This window comes from Manis javanica, chromosome 2 (assembly GCF_040802235.1).
Source record: "Manis javanica isolate MJ-LG chromosome 2, MJ_LKY, whole genome shotgun sequence".
Taxonomy (NCBI): domain Eukaryota; kingdom Metazoa; phylum Chordata; class Mammalia; order Pholidota; family Manidae; genus Manis; species Manis javanica.
In genome coordinates this window covers 129,534,382-129,548,886 of record NC_133157.1, presented here as the reverse complement: position 1 = coordinate 129,548,886, position 14,505 = coordinate 129,534,382, and the positions used below count along the sequence as shown (strand labels likewise).

The 14,505-nt window shown below is 44.5% G+C and overlaps 2 protein-coding genes across 7 annotated transcripts in view; one reads left to right on the top strand and one right to left on the bottom strand.

Annotated features, from left to right (window-relative positions):
* Positions 1 to 1,505: 1,505 nt before the first annotated feature.
* ANKRD16 (ankyrin repeat domain 16) lies at positions 1,506 to 12,151 on the bottom strand. Its single transcript, XM_017676938.3, has 7 exons — positions 11,978 to 12,151; positions 9,973 to 10,193; positions 8,496 to 8,538; positions 5,197 to 5,305; positions 4,533 to 4,694; positions 3,333 to 3,411; positions 1,506 to 2,326 (listed from the first exon to the last, which is right to left on the bottom strand). The coding sequence occupies exons 2-7, from the start codon at positions 10,181 to 10,183 to the stop codon at positions 2,169 to 2,171; spliced, it is 762 nt and encodes a 253-aa protein (XP_017532427.3). The 5' UTR covers positions 10,184 to 10,193; positions 11,978 to 12,151; the 3' UTR covers positions 1,506 to 2,168.
* Positions 12,152 to 12,691: 540 nt separating this feature from the next.
* The window catches only part of FBH1 (F-box DNA helicase 1), a 56,740-nt gene continuing 54,926 nt past the window's right edge, over positions 12,692 to 14,505 (top strand). For 2 of the 6 annotated variants that reach the window (XR_012128135.1, XM_037001507.2), the window contains exon 1: positions 12,692 to 12,853. Coding sequence is in view for 2 of the 6 variants with exons in the window: in XM_037001507.2 (XP_036857402.2) it covers position 12,853 (1 nt within the window). In the remaining 4 variants the exon portion in view is untranslated. Of the gene's footprint in view, positions 12,910 to 13,207; positions 13,281 to 14,505 lie in introns of all 6 variants that reach the window. The other 4 variants (XM_037001521.2, XM_037001530.2, XM_037001531.2 and 1 more) reach the window with 4 other exon arrangements.

Genomic DNA, 14,505 nt, shown 5'->3' with positions numbered 1-14,505 from the left:
ATGGCCCAAGGGTAAAATGCAGTGCTTGCTTGCACAACTAGGTCACTGGTGACTGAGACGAGTTTGCAGAGCAGCAGTGGGCTGAGCAGTGAGTCCAGGGAGCTGAGCAGACTCTTCCCTAAAGAAGCCTGTGTGAGAAGGATGCTTGAATGGATTAATTAGGGGGGCTGCATGGTGGATGGCCGAGGGATGGAATGAGACTATCCGGGGAAGGCACTCAGCTCAGTATCTGGGATAAGGAAGTACTCAAGAAACACTATTGCTCACTCAGCGACCACGTAATAACTTTAAACCTTACTATGTGCCAGGCACTGTTCTGGCCCTGCAGCTAAGAGTAAACAAGAAAGACAAAACCCCTGTCCAAGGAGCACAGATTCTAGTGGGGGAGACAGACAGTAACAAAATAAGCTACTCAAAATGTAGACTATATCTGACACTGGTAAATGCTCAGGAGAAAAAATAAGCCCAGGAAAAAGATCTAAAATGTGGATAGAGAGAATGAAGTTTTAGATCCAGGGACCTGGGTGGGCCTCATCAAGAAGGTGACCCAGAGGAAGTGAGGAAAGTACCTAAATAGGAAATAAGGCAATTAATGCTAATTATTATCATTCTGTTATTGTCATTCATAACCCACTGTCATCACAGTAGCAGACAGCCAGCAGGTTATCACTGCCATCTCTGCCACCATTAACTTCACTGTGGTTACCCCTGCTTTCTCTGACCTTTGAGCAGCCTTGGCAGCCACAGCCTGTTACAAGGACATGTCAAACCAAGCGCCTGCCGGGAACAAAAGGGTGACCTCATACCAACCTTTGCTGGTTTGTAAGGCAGATCTACAGATGTGAAGAGATCTCACATGCAGTCACCACAAACCAAAAGCTGCATCACACATGTTTCAGGGAAACAGAGGCTGGCCCTGGACTGATCTCCCCAGCCTGCAGGCACCAGGTCCAGAAGCAGTGACACAAAGGCATCAGGAAATCAAATCAGTGTAGATGTAGACACTGTGTGACTTAGATGTAAGACAGGATGACATAATCAAGCTGCTTCTACCAGAACATGTTTTTGGTTGTTAGGAACAGCAGTCAGCCAGCACCATCTGGGAATAATGAAGAGGGACTGGAAATTCTTGCTATGTACCCAGCCTGACATGATGCTGAAAACAAGGTAGGTGTGTCCTAAATTCCTGTGATTTACACTGAACAAGTGATAATCTTGCTTGTGACTGATGCATACTCTTTTTTAACAGATCAACTTGGGCTAATAACTGTTCTTTGCATTTCAGAGAAAAATGATAAAAAGAAAAAGGGGAGAGGGGATAAGAATCCATATGCCTGAGGACTCAACCTATCTTCAATCTGTTTTAAAGTTACAACATCAAGTGTTCATTCCTTAACAATCATGAGTTTCAGGAGGTATGGTGCAAAAAATGGGACCTGCAGGTTTTAAGAACAAGTCCTATTCTTCAATGAGGTACCAGAAACATCTGGAAAATATCTTGGATGCATTTTTTAGGTATCTTTATTACCTAAAAAGAGCCAGGACAGAATTTGTGTATATAAATAAAAATCTCAAGATCAAAACATTATAGCTTAGTTAGGAGTGCTTAGAATATAGAAACGTTTTCACTAATTCCTTATAAATGTCTATATAAACAGATTATCAGCGTTCCCTTCCCGGCTACAAAACCAAAAGTTCAACCACTGTAATGGCTGAGAAAAAGCCCATGAATGAAGAAAGCAAACAGGCCAATTATGTTTTAGGGCTCAGGTTAATAGCAATTTCTTATCTTTTTAGTGTTACTGCCATTGCCTTACCATATGGTATCATGAAGTATTTCAAATATAGTTAAGCATGTATACAGTACCACATTCAGGCAAATCAGGTGCTTCTTTAAGGATTCCAGACACTGACTTCACAAATATCATCTAATTTACTGAAACGGTAGAAAAAGTTAAACCAAGATTATGGAAAGATCCCGATTGTGGTCCAGGTCTGAGAATGTGCCAGTCACACAGCTAGGAAGCTGGCCACTCATCATTGGGGAATTCTTGACTGGCGTGGGAAGGGCAGGGACAGAACACTGTCCACTGGTTGCACTGAAGTTATCAGAACTCAGCAGCAGAATGTGAACTCCATGCATCTCAGCGTCGTTTTTAGAAACATGCTCACACCATCATGCTGTGGGTGAAGCACTGAAGGATGTCTGTGCTCTGTGTGAGCTGCTGAGCCAGGGTGCCCGTCACATCTGGGGAGTCCTTGAGCCCAGACTGCAGAAGGAACTTGACACAAGCTGTATGCTGACCCGCACAGGCCAGATGCAGGGCTGAGCAGAAACAGAAATCACAGGAGCTCAGTGCATGACCCTAGTGCAATACTGAGCAGATTGCTCCTAATAACACTTCATCAACTATCCAGATTTCCTATTTCCATAATTCATTCCTATGACTATGTATACTGGACCAAAACATTTTTCCCACTAACCTGATTGCCAGGAAATGGTTAAAAAAAAAACAAAACCAAAAGGGGAGAATTTAAGAGACTTATCTAAAGCAACAAAGCAAATTAGTAAGAAATAGGAGACTAAACGGTACAGAATACATTTTCAGTTTTGTGAATTCTCTCTGTAAATAAAAATATCATCATGAGTAACAACAATATGACAAAAAGAAAAACTGCGGACAAATCTTCCTGTTCTGGTTGGAACTTAGCACTGAAGGCTTCTGGTGTGCTGTGAGCCCTAGGATTCTGGTTCTGCTTCCATCTTCAGGACAAAGTCTCAGGTCTCTGCACAAGTGGCTGTTTTCTGCTGCCTGAGAGTGAGCTGCTACTCTGAGGCTTTGGCATGTCATGATGATCCCACTAAATCCTTGCATGCTGGTCATAGGTATATAGGATGTTAATGGGCGGGTTTATTCTAAAGTCCAAGTCTAAAAAATTAGCTCTGGAAACATCTTTCTAAGCTTTAAATTTAAAAAACTAGTTTTTAAACACATTTCAAAGAAAGACCATCTATGAAGACTCTAATAATACTTGAACAGTGGGCATCATCGTGGATTAAGTTGTTCAACTATTTTTATGTCATGTTAGTTGTGGCTTAAAATAATGAAAGCCCCAAGAAGAGCAGCAGTAACAGGCAGTGGTCATCATCGCTGCCATAGCAACGGCAACAGCTCCACAGTTTTGCAATGGAAGAGATGTTATTTTACACGAAACTTGCTGGGTTATTAGAAGAATAATATTAAAACCAATGTCCTTAACATAAAAGTCCATGTCTTGTTTACATTTCATTTACTAATAATTTCCAAGGCATATGGAAAACAAAGCCATACCTGATCGGTTTCTTTCATCTTTGGAGTTGATGTCAGCACCCAAGGACAAGAGCATCTGAATTGTGCTTACATGTCCTTCCTGAATGTTGAAATATACTTGTTATCATTGTGACAAGGACAAAAACAAGCCTTTAAACACAAACTCTAGTGCACATTAAAGAATTTTTCTAAAATACTCAATTGCTAAAACTGAATTTTCACATCTAAAGAAGACTCACTCTTAAATTTCAGTAGAAATCATTAAGTAAAGGTTTTGGTGATGTTAGTTATTGGAATATAGAAAATTAACTTTACAGGGAAAGTTATCAACTAACACAGGTGGACTTATTTTAGTGTAAGGAACATACACCTTGTGATTTATGTACAACACGCAATTCTATAATCTCCAAAGCAACATACTCTTTGCCAAAATCTTTAAGATAGAGATAAGCTAGAAAAGATGGTAACTATGCCTGGATAGGATTTTCATCACAGCTAGCCCTGTTCTTATAAGGCAATTTACACACTTTTTGTCTAGCCAGTTAGTCTGTCAGTAGGTGGTGGGACTAAAATCAAGGTTGCAGGGTCAGTCTTTCTTTTTTTTTTTCCCTACGGCCACAGACAAAATTCCTCATCTGTCCACTTTCTCCAGGGAGAATGCAGGCAGGAGAGTGTAGCTCACCAGAAAAAAATGTACTCCCGTTGCAAGAAAAATAAGGCAGGTAGCCAATAATGTAAAGATAATTTGCAACAGACACCCACCATTTAAAACAAAAGCGTGTAAGGAGCTTTCTAGTGAAAGCTTTTTGCGTGTCTTAAATATTTTATACACTGGGGAGCCCAGTAAATGCAATTCCCTTTCTGCAGTAAAAGAAATCATCTTAGTTTTAGAAATCCAGTACAGAGAGAGAGAGCTAGGACTTCATACAATGGAGTTTTATAGCTTCAAATAACATTATTCCTGAAAACAAAAAACAGGAGGGAGCATAAAAAGCCCAGGATTATATGAAGTGAAGTGTTTTAGGTTTTTGTGTAGAGACACATAAAGGCGAGTTTTTATTTAAAAGACCACAGGGCTTTAGAATCACAAACATCTCTGGAGTATATCATGGGCAAGTTTTTGCTTTCACAGATGGAGCCAAACAACAGGACTACAGAGTAGTCATCCATGATGCAAGTCGAACCTATGGAAGCAGAGTACCATTATGCAAAGAAACACACCTTAGCTGCATAGTGAAGTGCTGTGAGGTGGGCTGATGTTGTTCTCACATCTACATCAATGCCAAGTTCAGAAACCAAGAATCGGATGGCTTCATTCTGCCCAGTGATTGCTGCCCTGTGTATAGCCTGGGCCCCCAGGGAATCCTCAGTGGAAACACAGGCCTAATAGGTGGAAAGAGGAACAAAAATGAGAAGCAGAGAATCTGGGTCCCTGGGCCTTCTGATGTTTCAGCAGAATTTGGCTGTCTGCATACATTTTTCTGGGCAGATGACAGACAGCTTTTGTCAGATTCTCAAAGCACTAACTAAAAAAACAAAACAAAAAAAGGTTAAGATTCAATGTTTTACATTAAACTCCCCAAAGTTCACTCAGTGGTGAGAGTTTGTGTTTTTATTACTATGAAACAGCTGCTACTGAAGTTATTTTGTTAATTGCTTTATATACATTATACCACTTAATCTTTACACACTAACCCTTTGAAGAAAATAATGTGTCCCCATTTCACATACAAGAACACTGATGCCTCAAGAGATCAAGGGGCCCCACAGGGGACCTGTGGCAGAGCTGGAATTTGAACCCACGACCTGAACGACTATGCTCCTGCTTGTCTTATGATCTAAAACTTGTAAGAACCAAAGGAATAAAACCAAGCCATTTATATACCTTATGTTTCGTGAGGAGCAGCCTGGCTACGTTAACATGACCACACTGGATTGCGTCCATAAAGGGTGTGAAGCCACACTTGTCTCTGCAGTCTGGTTCATACTGGCACCTAGAGCCCAAACCCAAAAGAACAGACCTGAAAAAGGTCACTGCTTCAAACCCAATGGACAACTGACTCTTGACCACCTGCAGCAGATGATGTGCCTTACAAATGATTGTGGAAAACTGGAGCCCTCTTCCTCTATCCCTATCTCAATATCTGAGCTGAACTCTTAAAGAGTATACTGATTTTCCACTGCAAAACTGCTCCTCCTCTACCCTTTGTCATCCCATTTTACAGACCGTCATCTCCCAAGCATCTCATGCCCAAAGCCTTGAAATCACCCCTTATCTCTCATAACCAATGTATTACCCAAATCTCAATTCTACATCCAAAATATTAAACAACTGTATCCTTCTCCCGCCTTGTATTCACCCATTAAACTCAAGCCAACAGGCAATACCCTCCTGATTTTTGCACCTTGGCTCCTGCCTTGCTAATCCATTCTCACAGCTACCAGAGTGTTTTAATCTGGGCATGGTCACTCTTGTTTAAAGCTTTAACTACTTCCCAACCACAAGGGACAAAATCTAAAACCTCATGACCTCCAATGGTCAGGATAACAGGGTACCTACTAACTCCCCAGGTTCCTCTAACCCACACGGCTCACCTACACCACTCTGCCCATCACTCCTTAACTTGAGTACACACCCAACTTTTTAGTCTTGTAGATGCCTGACGCCTTTTCCCAGCTCTAAGCACGCACAGGTGGTCACCTCTGTCTGAAGCGCCCCCTGCCTCCCACTTTCGGCCTCCTTCAGGTCATAGCTTAATTACCACTGGGGATGAGACCCTTACTCCTAGCTAAGGTGGGTCTTCCTCTCACACGCTCCTGCTGGGATCCTGCAATTCCTCTAACTCTCATCAGATTCACAGACAACCTGCCTTCCTCCCAGCCCCTTTCTACCTGTTCTACCTTCCTGGCCCTAACCTGTTCCTCCTCCCAGTTCCTCTCTTCTCGGCAGGGACATCACCTCTGTTCCTACCTTCTCAGTCCTACCTCCCATATGCCCTATTTCCTTCTGGCCCTATCTGTTGACCTTCTTCTCGGTCCCACTTACTACCTGTTCTACCTCCTTCTATTCCTACTCTTTTCCTGGTCCTACCTACTTCTGTTTCCTATTCTCTCCATGGCCCCACCTGTCCCACATTTAACTCATCCTACCTCCTTCTGTTCCTATCTTCTTCAGTCCTAATTTATTTTCAGTCAGATTTCCATTCCTACATTCACGGTTCTACCTTCTTCTGTTCCTATGTGTCCTCTGATCTGTCCTCCCTCCTTCAATTCTTCTTCACGGTCCTGTTGGACCTTCTTCTCAGTCCTATCACTTACCAGTCTTTCCTTCCCTTCCTACCGTCTATCTAGCCTACCTGCTTCTGTTCCTTCATGATCCTACTGGTCCTACCTCCTTCTGTTCCTACATTCTTCATTGTCCTACCTTTTTCTTGGTCCCACCACCTTGGTCCTACTTCCCCGTTCATATTTCTACCTGTCCTATGACCTTCTGCTCCTCCAGTTGTCCAGCTCTTGCTGCCTTTGTGCTTGCTGATCCCCTCTGCTTGGAACATTATTTCTCCATTCTTCACTTGGCAGGCTCCAACTCATCCTTCAAACTGTTGTCTTCTCTCCCCTCATCTAGTATATCCTTTGCTCCCTCATAGCATGTTACTTTCCCTGTAGTGTTGTTATTACAATTTGTAATTTTATACTTCTGTGACTGTCTATACTTGGCTTCCACTCTAGCCTATAGGCTGTTAGGGAAAGGACTGTTTGTTTTGCTTTCTACCCAGCACCTAACATAGAGGAGGTGCTTTGAAAAATGTGTGTTGAGTGAATGTACATGTATAAGTTTACAGACAACCAAGTATGTTCCAATTGGCAGTAGGCAAACTCTACACACAGCAATGCTTTCAGGGCACTGCAGTAAGCCCTTTTCTCATCTTACTACACATTGTGCATTGTCTCCTCATGTAATCTCTTCCACGCTTATGGATTCGATCACGATTTCTATGCTGATGAGGCCCATGTTTGTATCTCAGCCCATACACATACTTGTCTTTTGGGCTTCAGTCTGTTTCTAACCACCCACTTGACATCTTTGCTTGGATGTCTCACAGGTACACACAACTCAATGTGCCCAAAAGTGAAATTATCATCTTCTCCCCTAAACTGCTCCTCTAAAGTTCTCTATCTCAGTAAATGACACCAGCATCACCACCAGCTTAAGCAAGAAACCTAAAAGTCTTCCTTACCTTCTTCTTCTCCTTCATTCCCTTTAGTAAATTATTCACCTAGATCTGTCGGTTTTACCTTAATATCTCCAAATCTTTTTCTTCATCCCTAGCCAGCTCCCCAGTCCAGCTACCAAGATTTCTCTATGTAACTGTAACAGCCTCCCAACTGTTCTCACAGCACATCTGCTTCCCTCCAATCCACTGTTTTGCAACGAGAGTATCTTTGAAAAATGCAAACTTCTTACCCCTACCTCCCACTCTGTTTAAGACCCTGCATTGGCCTCTTCTATGTCTAGAATAAAATCTGAACTGCTCATGTGATCCGGGGCCCTCCTGGTCTGGGTCTGGCCTTTCTCTCCAGCCTCACCTACACCATTCTGCCCATCACTCCTTAACTTCAGTACACACCCAACTTTTTAGTCTTGTAGATGCCTGACGCCTTTTCCCAGCTCTAAGCACATACAGGTGGTCACCTCTGTCTGGAGCGCCCCCTGCCTCCCACTTTCGGCCTCCTTCAGGTCATAGCTTAATTACCACTGGGGATGAGACCCTTACTCCTAGCTATGGTGGGTCTTCCTCTCACACGCTCCTGTTGGGATCCTGCAATTCCTCTAACTCTCATCAGACTCACACAACTTGTGCAGTATCTTGTCTTCTTCATCAGTCTGAGTTCCATTAGGGAAATCACGTTGTCTCATTTCTACTGTAGCCCCTCCTTCTGTTACAGTGCTTAGTTTACATTAGGCACCGTACGAATAGATGAATATGTTAAATGAACAGATATGTGGACTTTTTTCTCATGTTTGTTAGCTATTCTAGTTATATATTATCTACTTATGCCCTTCGTTCATGTCTCTTTTGGTACCTTAGTTTCTTCCTGAACAATGTGTCTAAGTATGTAGTATCAACATTAACTCTGTCATACTTAGCAAGTATTTTCTTCAACTTGCTGTTTTGTTCTTACCTCTGAAGAAGCACTTTTACTGCCTCTAAGCAGCCATGCATTGCTGGGAGAAGAGAGTTGAGAGTCAGAGCTTTTATGCATGTACAAATACTTCTTTCCTCCTGGCACCTCTCTCTGCCCCATTCTTTCAGCTATGACTTACAGGAAGGAGTAGTTAAATTAGGTACATTCATATTACCCTAGAAAAATAAAAATTTAACTGGATAAGTGGTAAAGAATGATGTTTTCATTTGATAGGTACAGAACCAATACTTGTCTTATAAGTGTTTTCATGGCAAACTTTCAATTCTAAACTTATCTCCTACTTTTGTGCTGCAAATTCCTAAGCCCAGTCAGTTTTTGTCCAGAAAATGTAAAATATCTTAATAGTAATCCATGACAAAATAACCAGGAATTTAAGTCCCCTACTAAAAATATTCTCAATAATAAAGATTTTAACTATTTGTTCTCCACTATTTGGTGGGAACAACAAGGTGCTGACCATTTCTCTGGAAGAACAGGGGAACCAGTTAAACAATTCATGAGCAGAGAGAAGCTTTTCTATGCATTTACAAAGTTTTATAAAGGATTCCTTGGTCTCTACCCACTAGAATAACTGTATGTGTATTTCCTAAAGTATATCATGTCACAGATATTGATTTTTAGAGAAACTGAAAGCCCTGTGTTCTAATTCAATGTACTACCTGGAAAGCTAGATTATTTTCCAAGTTCCTTGACGTGGACGCTTGAGCTCCTTAATATCCGTTTCATCTGACACCACAACACTTTTGTCTTTTACTAATTGGAAATAATCTATGAATGGATAACTTAGAGCTAAGGATAATTATTACAATGAAAACTGTACCCCAAATTTACACTTGACAGTACCAGTAGATAAATCAAATACATCAGGCCCAGGTATTTCATTATAAGGACCTATATTTATTCAAATGAATAGCACTGTGGTAGGTGTTGCTGAGTATATAAGGAAATACTGTCTCTTTTCCTCCTGTCTTTAATAATAGTAATAATAATAATAATAATGTGAAGATGATCAGGAAATCAGCAGCAGTCAGTTTAGTGCTCACTGTGATTAAGTTCTACACTAAGGGGTTTATATATCATACTCTTAAATTCTATAAGAACTCTGTAACATGAGCATTACCATCCTTATTCTGCTGGTGTGGAAACTTGCTCAAGAGACTTAAGTTCCTTGCCCAAGGTTAAACAGTAAGAAAGAGAACCAGCTTACCATCCAATTAGCTGGGAGGATAAGAAAGACCTATATGAAAAGTGAACTAATACACAAAAGAAGAGTGTGTCAAGTGCCAAGTCATATTTACTTTAGAAACTAATTGTATCAAAATACAACAAAACACTCTATTCTCCCAAAGCCTCTATTCTCCTGTGGGCAACTTGCACTAGATGGAGTTCTGCAGCACCCGGGGCAGCAGGCTGCAAATCTGAGCCTGCATCCCTGCAGAGCTCCAAGCCATACCTGCGGTGTGCAGAGGAGTTCTCCCAATTTTGCTCTCTGTTTTCCAGGCAACTGGGCAAACACTAAGCAAGTACTGGAGGATCAGCGGGTCACCTTCTCGGCTGGCAATATGGAAAGTGTTCCAGCCATCTTTGTTCTTCAGAAGTGGATTGGCACCGTGTTTCACAAGGTCTTGGATCACCTCCAGATTCCTTCGAGTGCATGCCATCATTAGAGGAGTCCTAAAATCAATCAGGACAAGCTGTCAGATGCAAAGACAACTGGAACATTAGAAGCTCAAGACCAAGTCTTCAGAAAAATGCACATCCTTGGCAGAGATGTAAAACCTAGAGAACGCAGGGGTCTGGGAAATAGGAAAACAGCTTTGACTGGCAACTTCTCTGCCTGCCACGAGAACCCAGGGGAAATAATTGTGAGACAGGCATACCTACTGGAGGAGGCAAAGCTGCTTCTGAGTTAGTTTACTGTGGCATGGACTAGGACAGCTCCTTACAACCACACACAGTTTGTCCTGAATTTGCATCAGAGGTACTCTGCTTACCTCATTCCATTCACTTAAATCAGAACCATTTATTAATTCAATGGTGCTGAAAGGGAGTTATAAGACATAGTGCCTTGCCAGAAGGAGCATATAGCAGTGAAGCAAACGAAACAGTGTGATTCCAGTAAATATTTGAACGGACTTGTATCCACAATCATGGGAAAGTGAATTATATTAATATCAAGGAAGAGGGCTCTGGCCTTCCTCTTCTCCTCCATGAATGATTTTGGATGAGCCAGTTCACTTCCATGCCCTCCTGGCTTCTCATCTGCAAGACCAGGGAAATGCAGCTCCTGGAGAGAAGGGGGTCTTATGTACCTCATCACAGGCTTGGAACCGGTGTCTGGCACATGGAAGGAGCTCACTTGGGTGCTCTCTAAGGTCTCATCTAGAATCACCTAAGATTGCTATGATGTTAGTTGATTACCAACACTTTTTTGGGGGTGGGGAGTGGAGGTAATGTAGTAATGATAGTGAATGAGAAATTAAGAGGAAGAAATCCAGATTAAAGGATAGAATCTTCGAGAAGGGCTTCACAGAGGAAATGAATCTTAAGCAAGGCAGAATGATTGTTAAAGCAGGGAAAAATGTATTTCAGAAAGCCAGGAAAGTGGTAATGGGCAAAAATGCCTCACTGTGTCTACACCTCCCATGTCCTTATCCACAGAATAAGGTTGTATGAAGTAATGTGCTTCTTGTAATTGTCTATAGACCAATTTACCAGCACAAGAAAATCAGTCTTGTGTCTAGTCCTAGCTAATCTCTCAAAACATAACCAGACTTACTCCCCCATCCCAGTGGGCAAGATATTCTTAATTTAACTATAAGGCTGTCTACTATGTTTCTCATTTACATCAGATCATGAATCACTTGCAGGCAGGAACTTCATTATGGTTATGAATCTTAAGACCTTCATAACCTCCAAGGAGGCCAACATAAAGGGTACCGGATGCTGTCAATCTAACAAAATACAATTGGTTTACGGTTTGTTCAGGTAAGTGTTCTGACTGTGGAAGCAAGGCTACACGTGATAAAATCACAGAGCGCCCTACACACTCAAGTGTATATGTATTGTAGCAAAGTCAGTTTCTCACTTCTGTACTGTCCTGGGTAAGATGTGAACTTCGGGGAGGCTGTAAAAGGGCATGGGACTTGCCTGAACATTTTCTGCAACCTTCTGTAAACCTAAAACAATGCCATTGGTGAAGTAATCATTTAGCTAGATGTCCCCAGAAGAACATAGCATCCTGGGGTCATGCCGTATTTAGCAGAGACAACTCCCTGTTCGTTCATTTTATACTGTTCTATGCTTTATAAAAAGAAGTGGTTTAAACAGTGAAGTCCACGGTAGGAACACTGCTCGGTTCAGGTCACCTGCCCTACGGGGAAAGGTTGAGAAGTTACGGTGTCCAGGGGGCCCAAGTACCTGGGGAAGGGGTGTCTCCCCGGACCTCTGCCACCTACCAGTCGGCCTTCTTCAGGCAGTCGACCGCGGCTCCCCGGCCCAGCAGGTAACGCACGCAGTCCAGGTGGCCCGCGGAGGCAGCCTCGTGTAGAGGCTGCTTGTAGTCCCGGTCGGCGGCCTCGATGTCCAAGTCCCAGGACTCGGCCAGGTAGGCCAGGACGTCCCGGCGCCCATGGCGGGCAGCACAGTGCAACAACGTGTCCCCAGCGGGCCCCGGGCCGCCCGCCCGCCACAGCTCCTCCTGCAGGGCGGACAGCCGGCCCTGCTGCACCAGCCGGCCTAGCCGCCGCAGGTCCCCGGACGCAGCCAGGGCTCCTCCCACCTACAGGCCGCGCCCCCTACTAGCTCCTGGCCCGGTGCGCCGGCCCCCAGTGCGCTCCGGACAGGCGCAGCCCCCACCTTGTCCGCGGCTGCGCCTCCCACGGGCTCGTGCTCAGTGCCCCCCACTCTGCCCGTGGGCCGCACCCCTCCACCCGTTCCGGGCAGGCGCAGCCCCAGCTCTACCCGCCCTGCCGCGGGCCGAAGCTCAGAGGAACTCTGGGAAGTTTCCACTCGCCTCCTCAGCCCTGGCGGAAGCACGGGCGGGACGGGGCCCGCTAGCGGTAGCCGCGCCCCCTCCTGGGCTGCTTTTCTATTGGCCATTGGGACAGTCCGTCAGCACGCACTCCTCTACGCTTGCGTTTCTACTGGTCACGGGGGTAGTCCGTCAAGCCCCGGCGGCGGGCTCCTCCCGGGCAGCGGCGGGGCGGAGCTGGCGGAGGAAATCCGCGGCCTGCTGGGCTCGCGCTGCCTGGGGACGCCCGGACTGGGAGGCAGGGCGGCCCGGGCCCGGCGGCGGCGGCGGCGGCCGCGGGAGACTTCGTCCGGACGCTCCAGTGCGTGAGGGCGCGGAGGGGCAGGAGCTGGGAAGTGGGGGCTTCCCGCGGCGCAAGTAATTTCTGGGGGTCCTGAGCGGGGTCAGGCCTCGGGCGGAAATGGGTTGGGGGGCGCGGGGCTGGTCAGGGGCCCGGGCAGCGGATGATCTGAAAGGGGCGGCGGGGCGTGCAGCAGGAGGCCGAGGGGCCCGGCTCCTTGTCCTATTGCCCGGGAAGGGCGCTCGGCTTTTCTCGGGGATAGTGGACGGAGTCACGGGGGACGTGGCCTCCGCTGCAGGCAAGTCAGCCGTTTCCTTTTCTGCTCTGGTTCTGACCTTGGGCGAGTCATTTACTTGTGTCCTTTTTCATTTGCAGTCTCCCTCCTCCGTACCTGAATATTAAGAAAAATAATGTGGTGTGGGAAGGCCTTGAGCTTGCCGTGTGGAGGGTACGTTGAGAGTTGAGCAAGCTGTGTGGGGTGGTTGTTGGGAGAGATTAGAGTGGGTGTTGAGTTCTTTACCCGATCTTATGAGGTATACTAGTCATTTAAACCTCTTGCTGTTTTCGGTTTCTTAAGACAAAATGGGAGTTACTACTATTTGCCGTGCCTGGAAACAATTATTTGTATTGCACTCTATGGTTTATAAAGGACTTTATATTAATTGTTTAATCTGCAGACAACCCTGTAAGGCTCTGCTACAGGTGGATAAATTGAGGCCTAAAGACTTGGTGATAGTATCACGGGAATATAGGTTGTAATATCCTCTGGAAAGAAGGATTGTAGCGCTGAGTGAGTGTCTGCTCACAGAAATTAAGGGAGATAAAATGAAGAAAGACCTCTGGTATGGGTTCCTGAAAACCATTTTACTAATGGGCAGATTGAATTTGGTTACTTCACTGAGTAATAGGGATGATCATGGGAGACAGAACGAGGTCCAGCATAAGCTTCCAAAGTTAATGCTCCATTGTATCTTGCCATTTCATAAAAAGGAAGGCATAAAAGTGCTGTGAAATACATAAAGTTTTAGAACATTCTGAGCATTGTTCTACTCAGCTCTGGGTGTCCTTGCAAATAGGAGTTGAGACATCTGGTAGCGACACACTTTTTGCTGTTAATTCTCCACCTCCTTCCTCCCCCCTCAGCAATCCTAATACAAATGACTCCACCTTCCCTTGTTTTAGGCCTTCATTTCCCCTGCTTTTAGAAACAAAATGGGGACACATGGATGCACAATAGCGCAGAATATTTTAAATCTAGACGATTGGTTACTGAACTGCTGTCCCAGATACAATCCTGTCTTTCCTGTATTCTTTAGGAACTAATTTGGTCTGTATCTCCCTTCAGATCACTAGAAGGTAGTATATGTAAATCTGCCCACGTCCCCTGTGATTCTTTGGAGCAGAAGCTTGGGGTAGAGGGGAGAGATCTTTCCAGCAGGCTGATGGATGTAGTTAATCACCTGAGCCTTGCTGATGCCCAGTTGGGCTACGGGTTTCTTTTATGCAGGCTCTTGGAATTTGTGGTCTGCCATTCAGTGCATTGTGGTTTCCTACTTGGCCATCTTCTTTCCTTTCTCTTAGGTTGTCTTTTGTGGTTTTGTAGCATTCAGCAAGTGTCATGACCGTTTGACATGTTTTGTGATCTGTGAGTGTGTGACCACCAAACTTTCGGT

Coding starts and splice junctions, on each gene's coding strand:
- ANKRD16 (XM_017676938.3), bottom strand. CDS start 10,183: ATGATGGCATGCACTCGAAGGAATCTGGAGGTGATCCAAGACCTTGTG. Junction 8,539..9,972: donor AACTCCTCTGCACACCGCAG/GTATGGCTTGGA, acceptor CTCTTCTCCCAG/CAATGCATGGCTGCTTAGAG. Junction 3,412..4,532: donor CACTTCACTATGCAGCTAAG/GTGTGTTTCTTT, acceptor TTCAACATTCAG/GAAGGACATGTAAGCACAAT.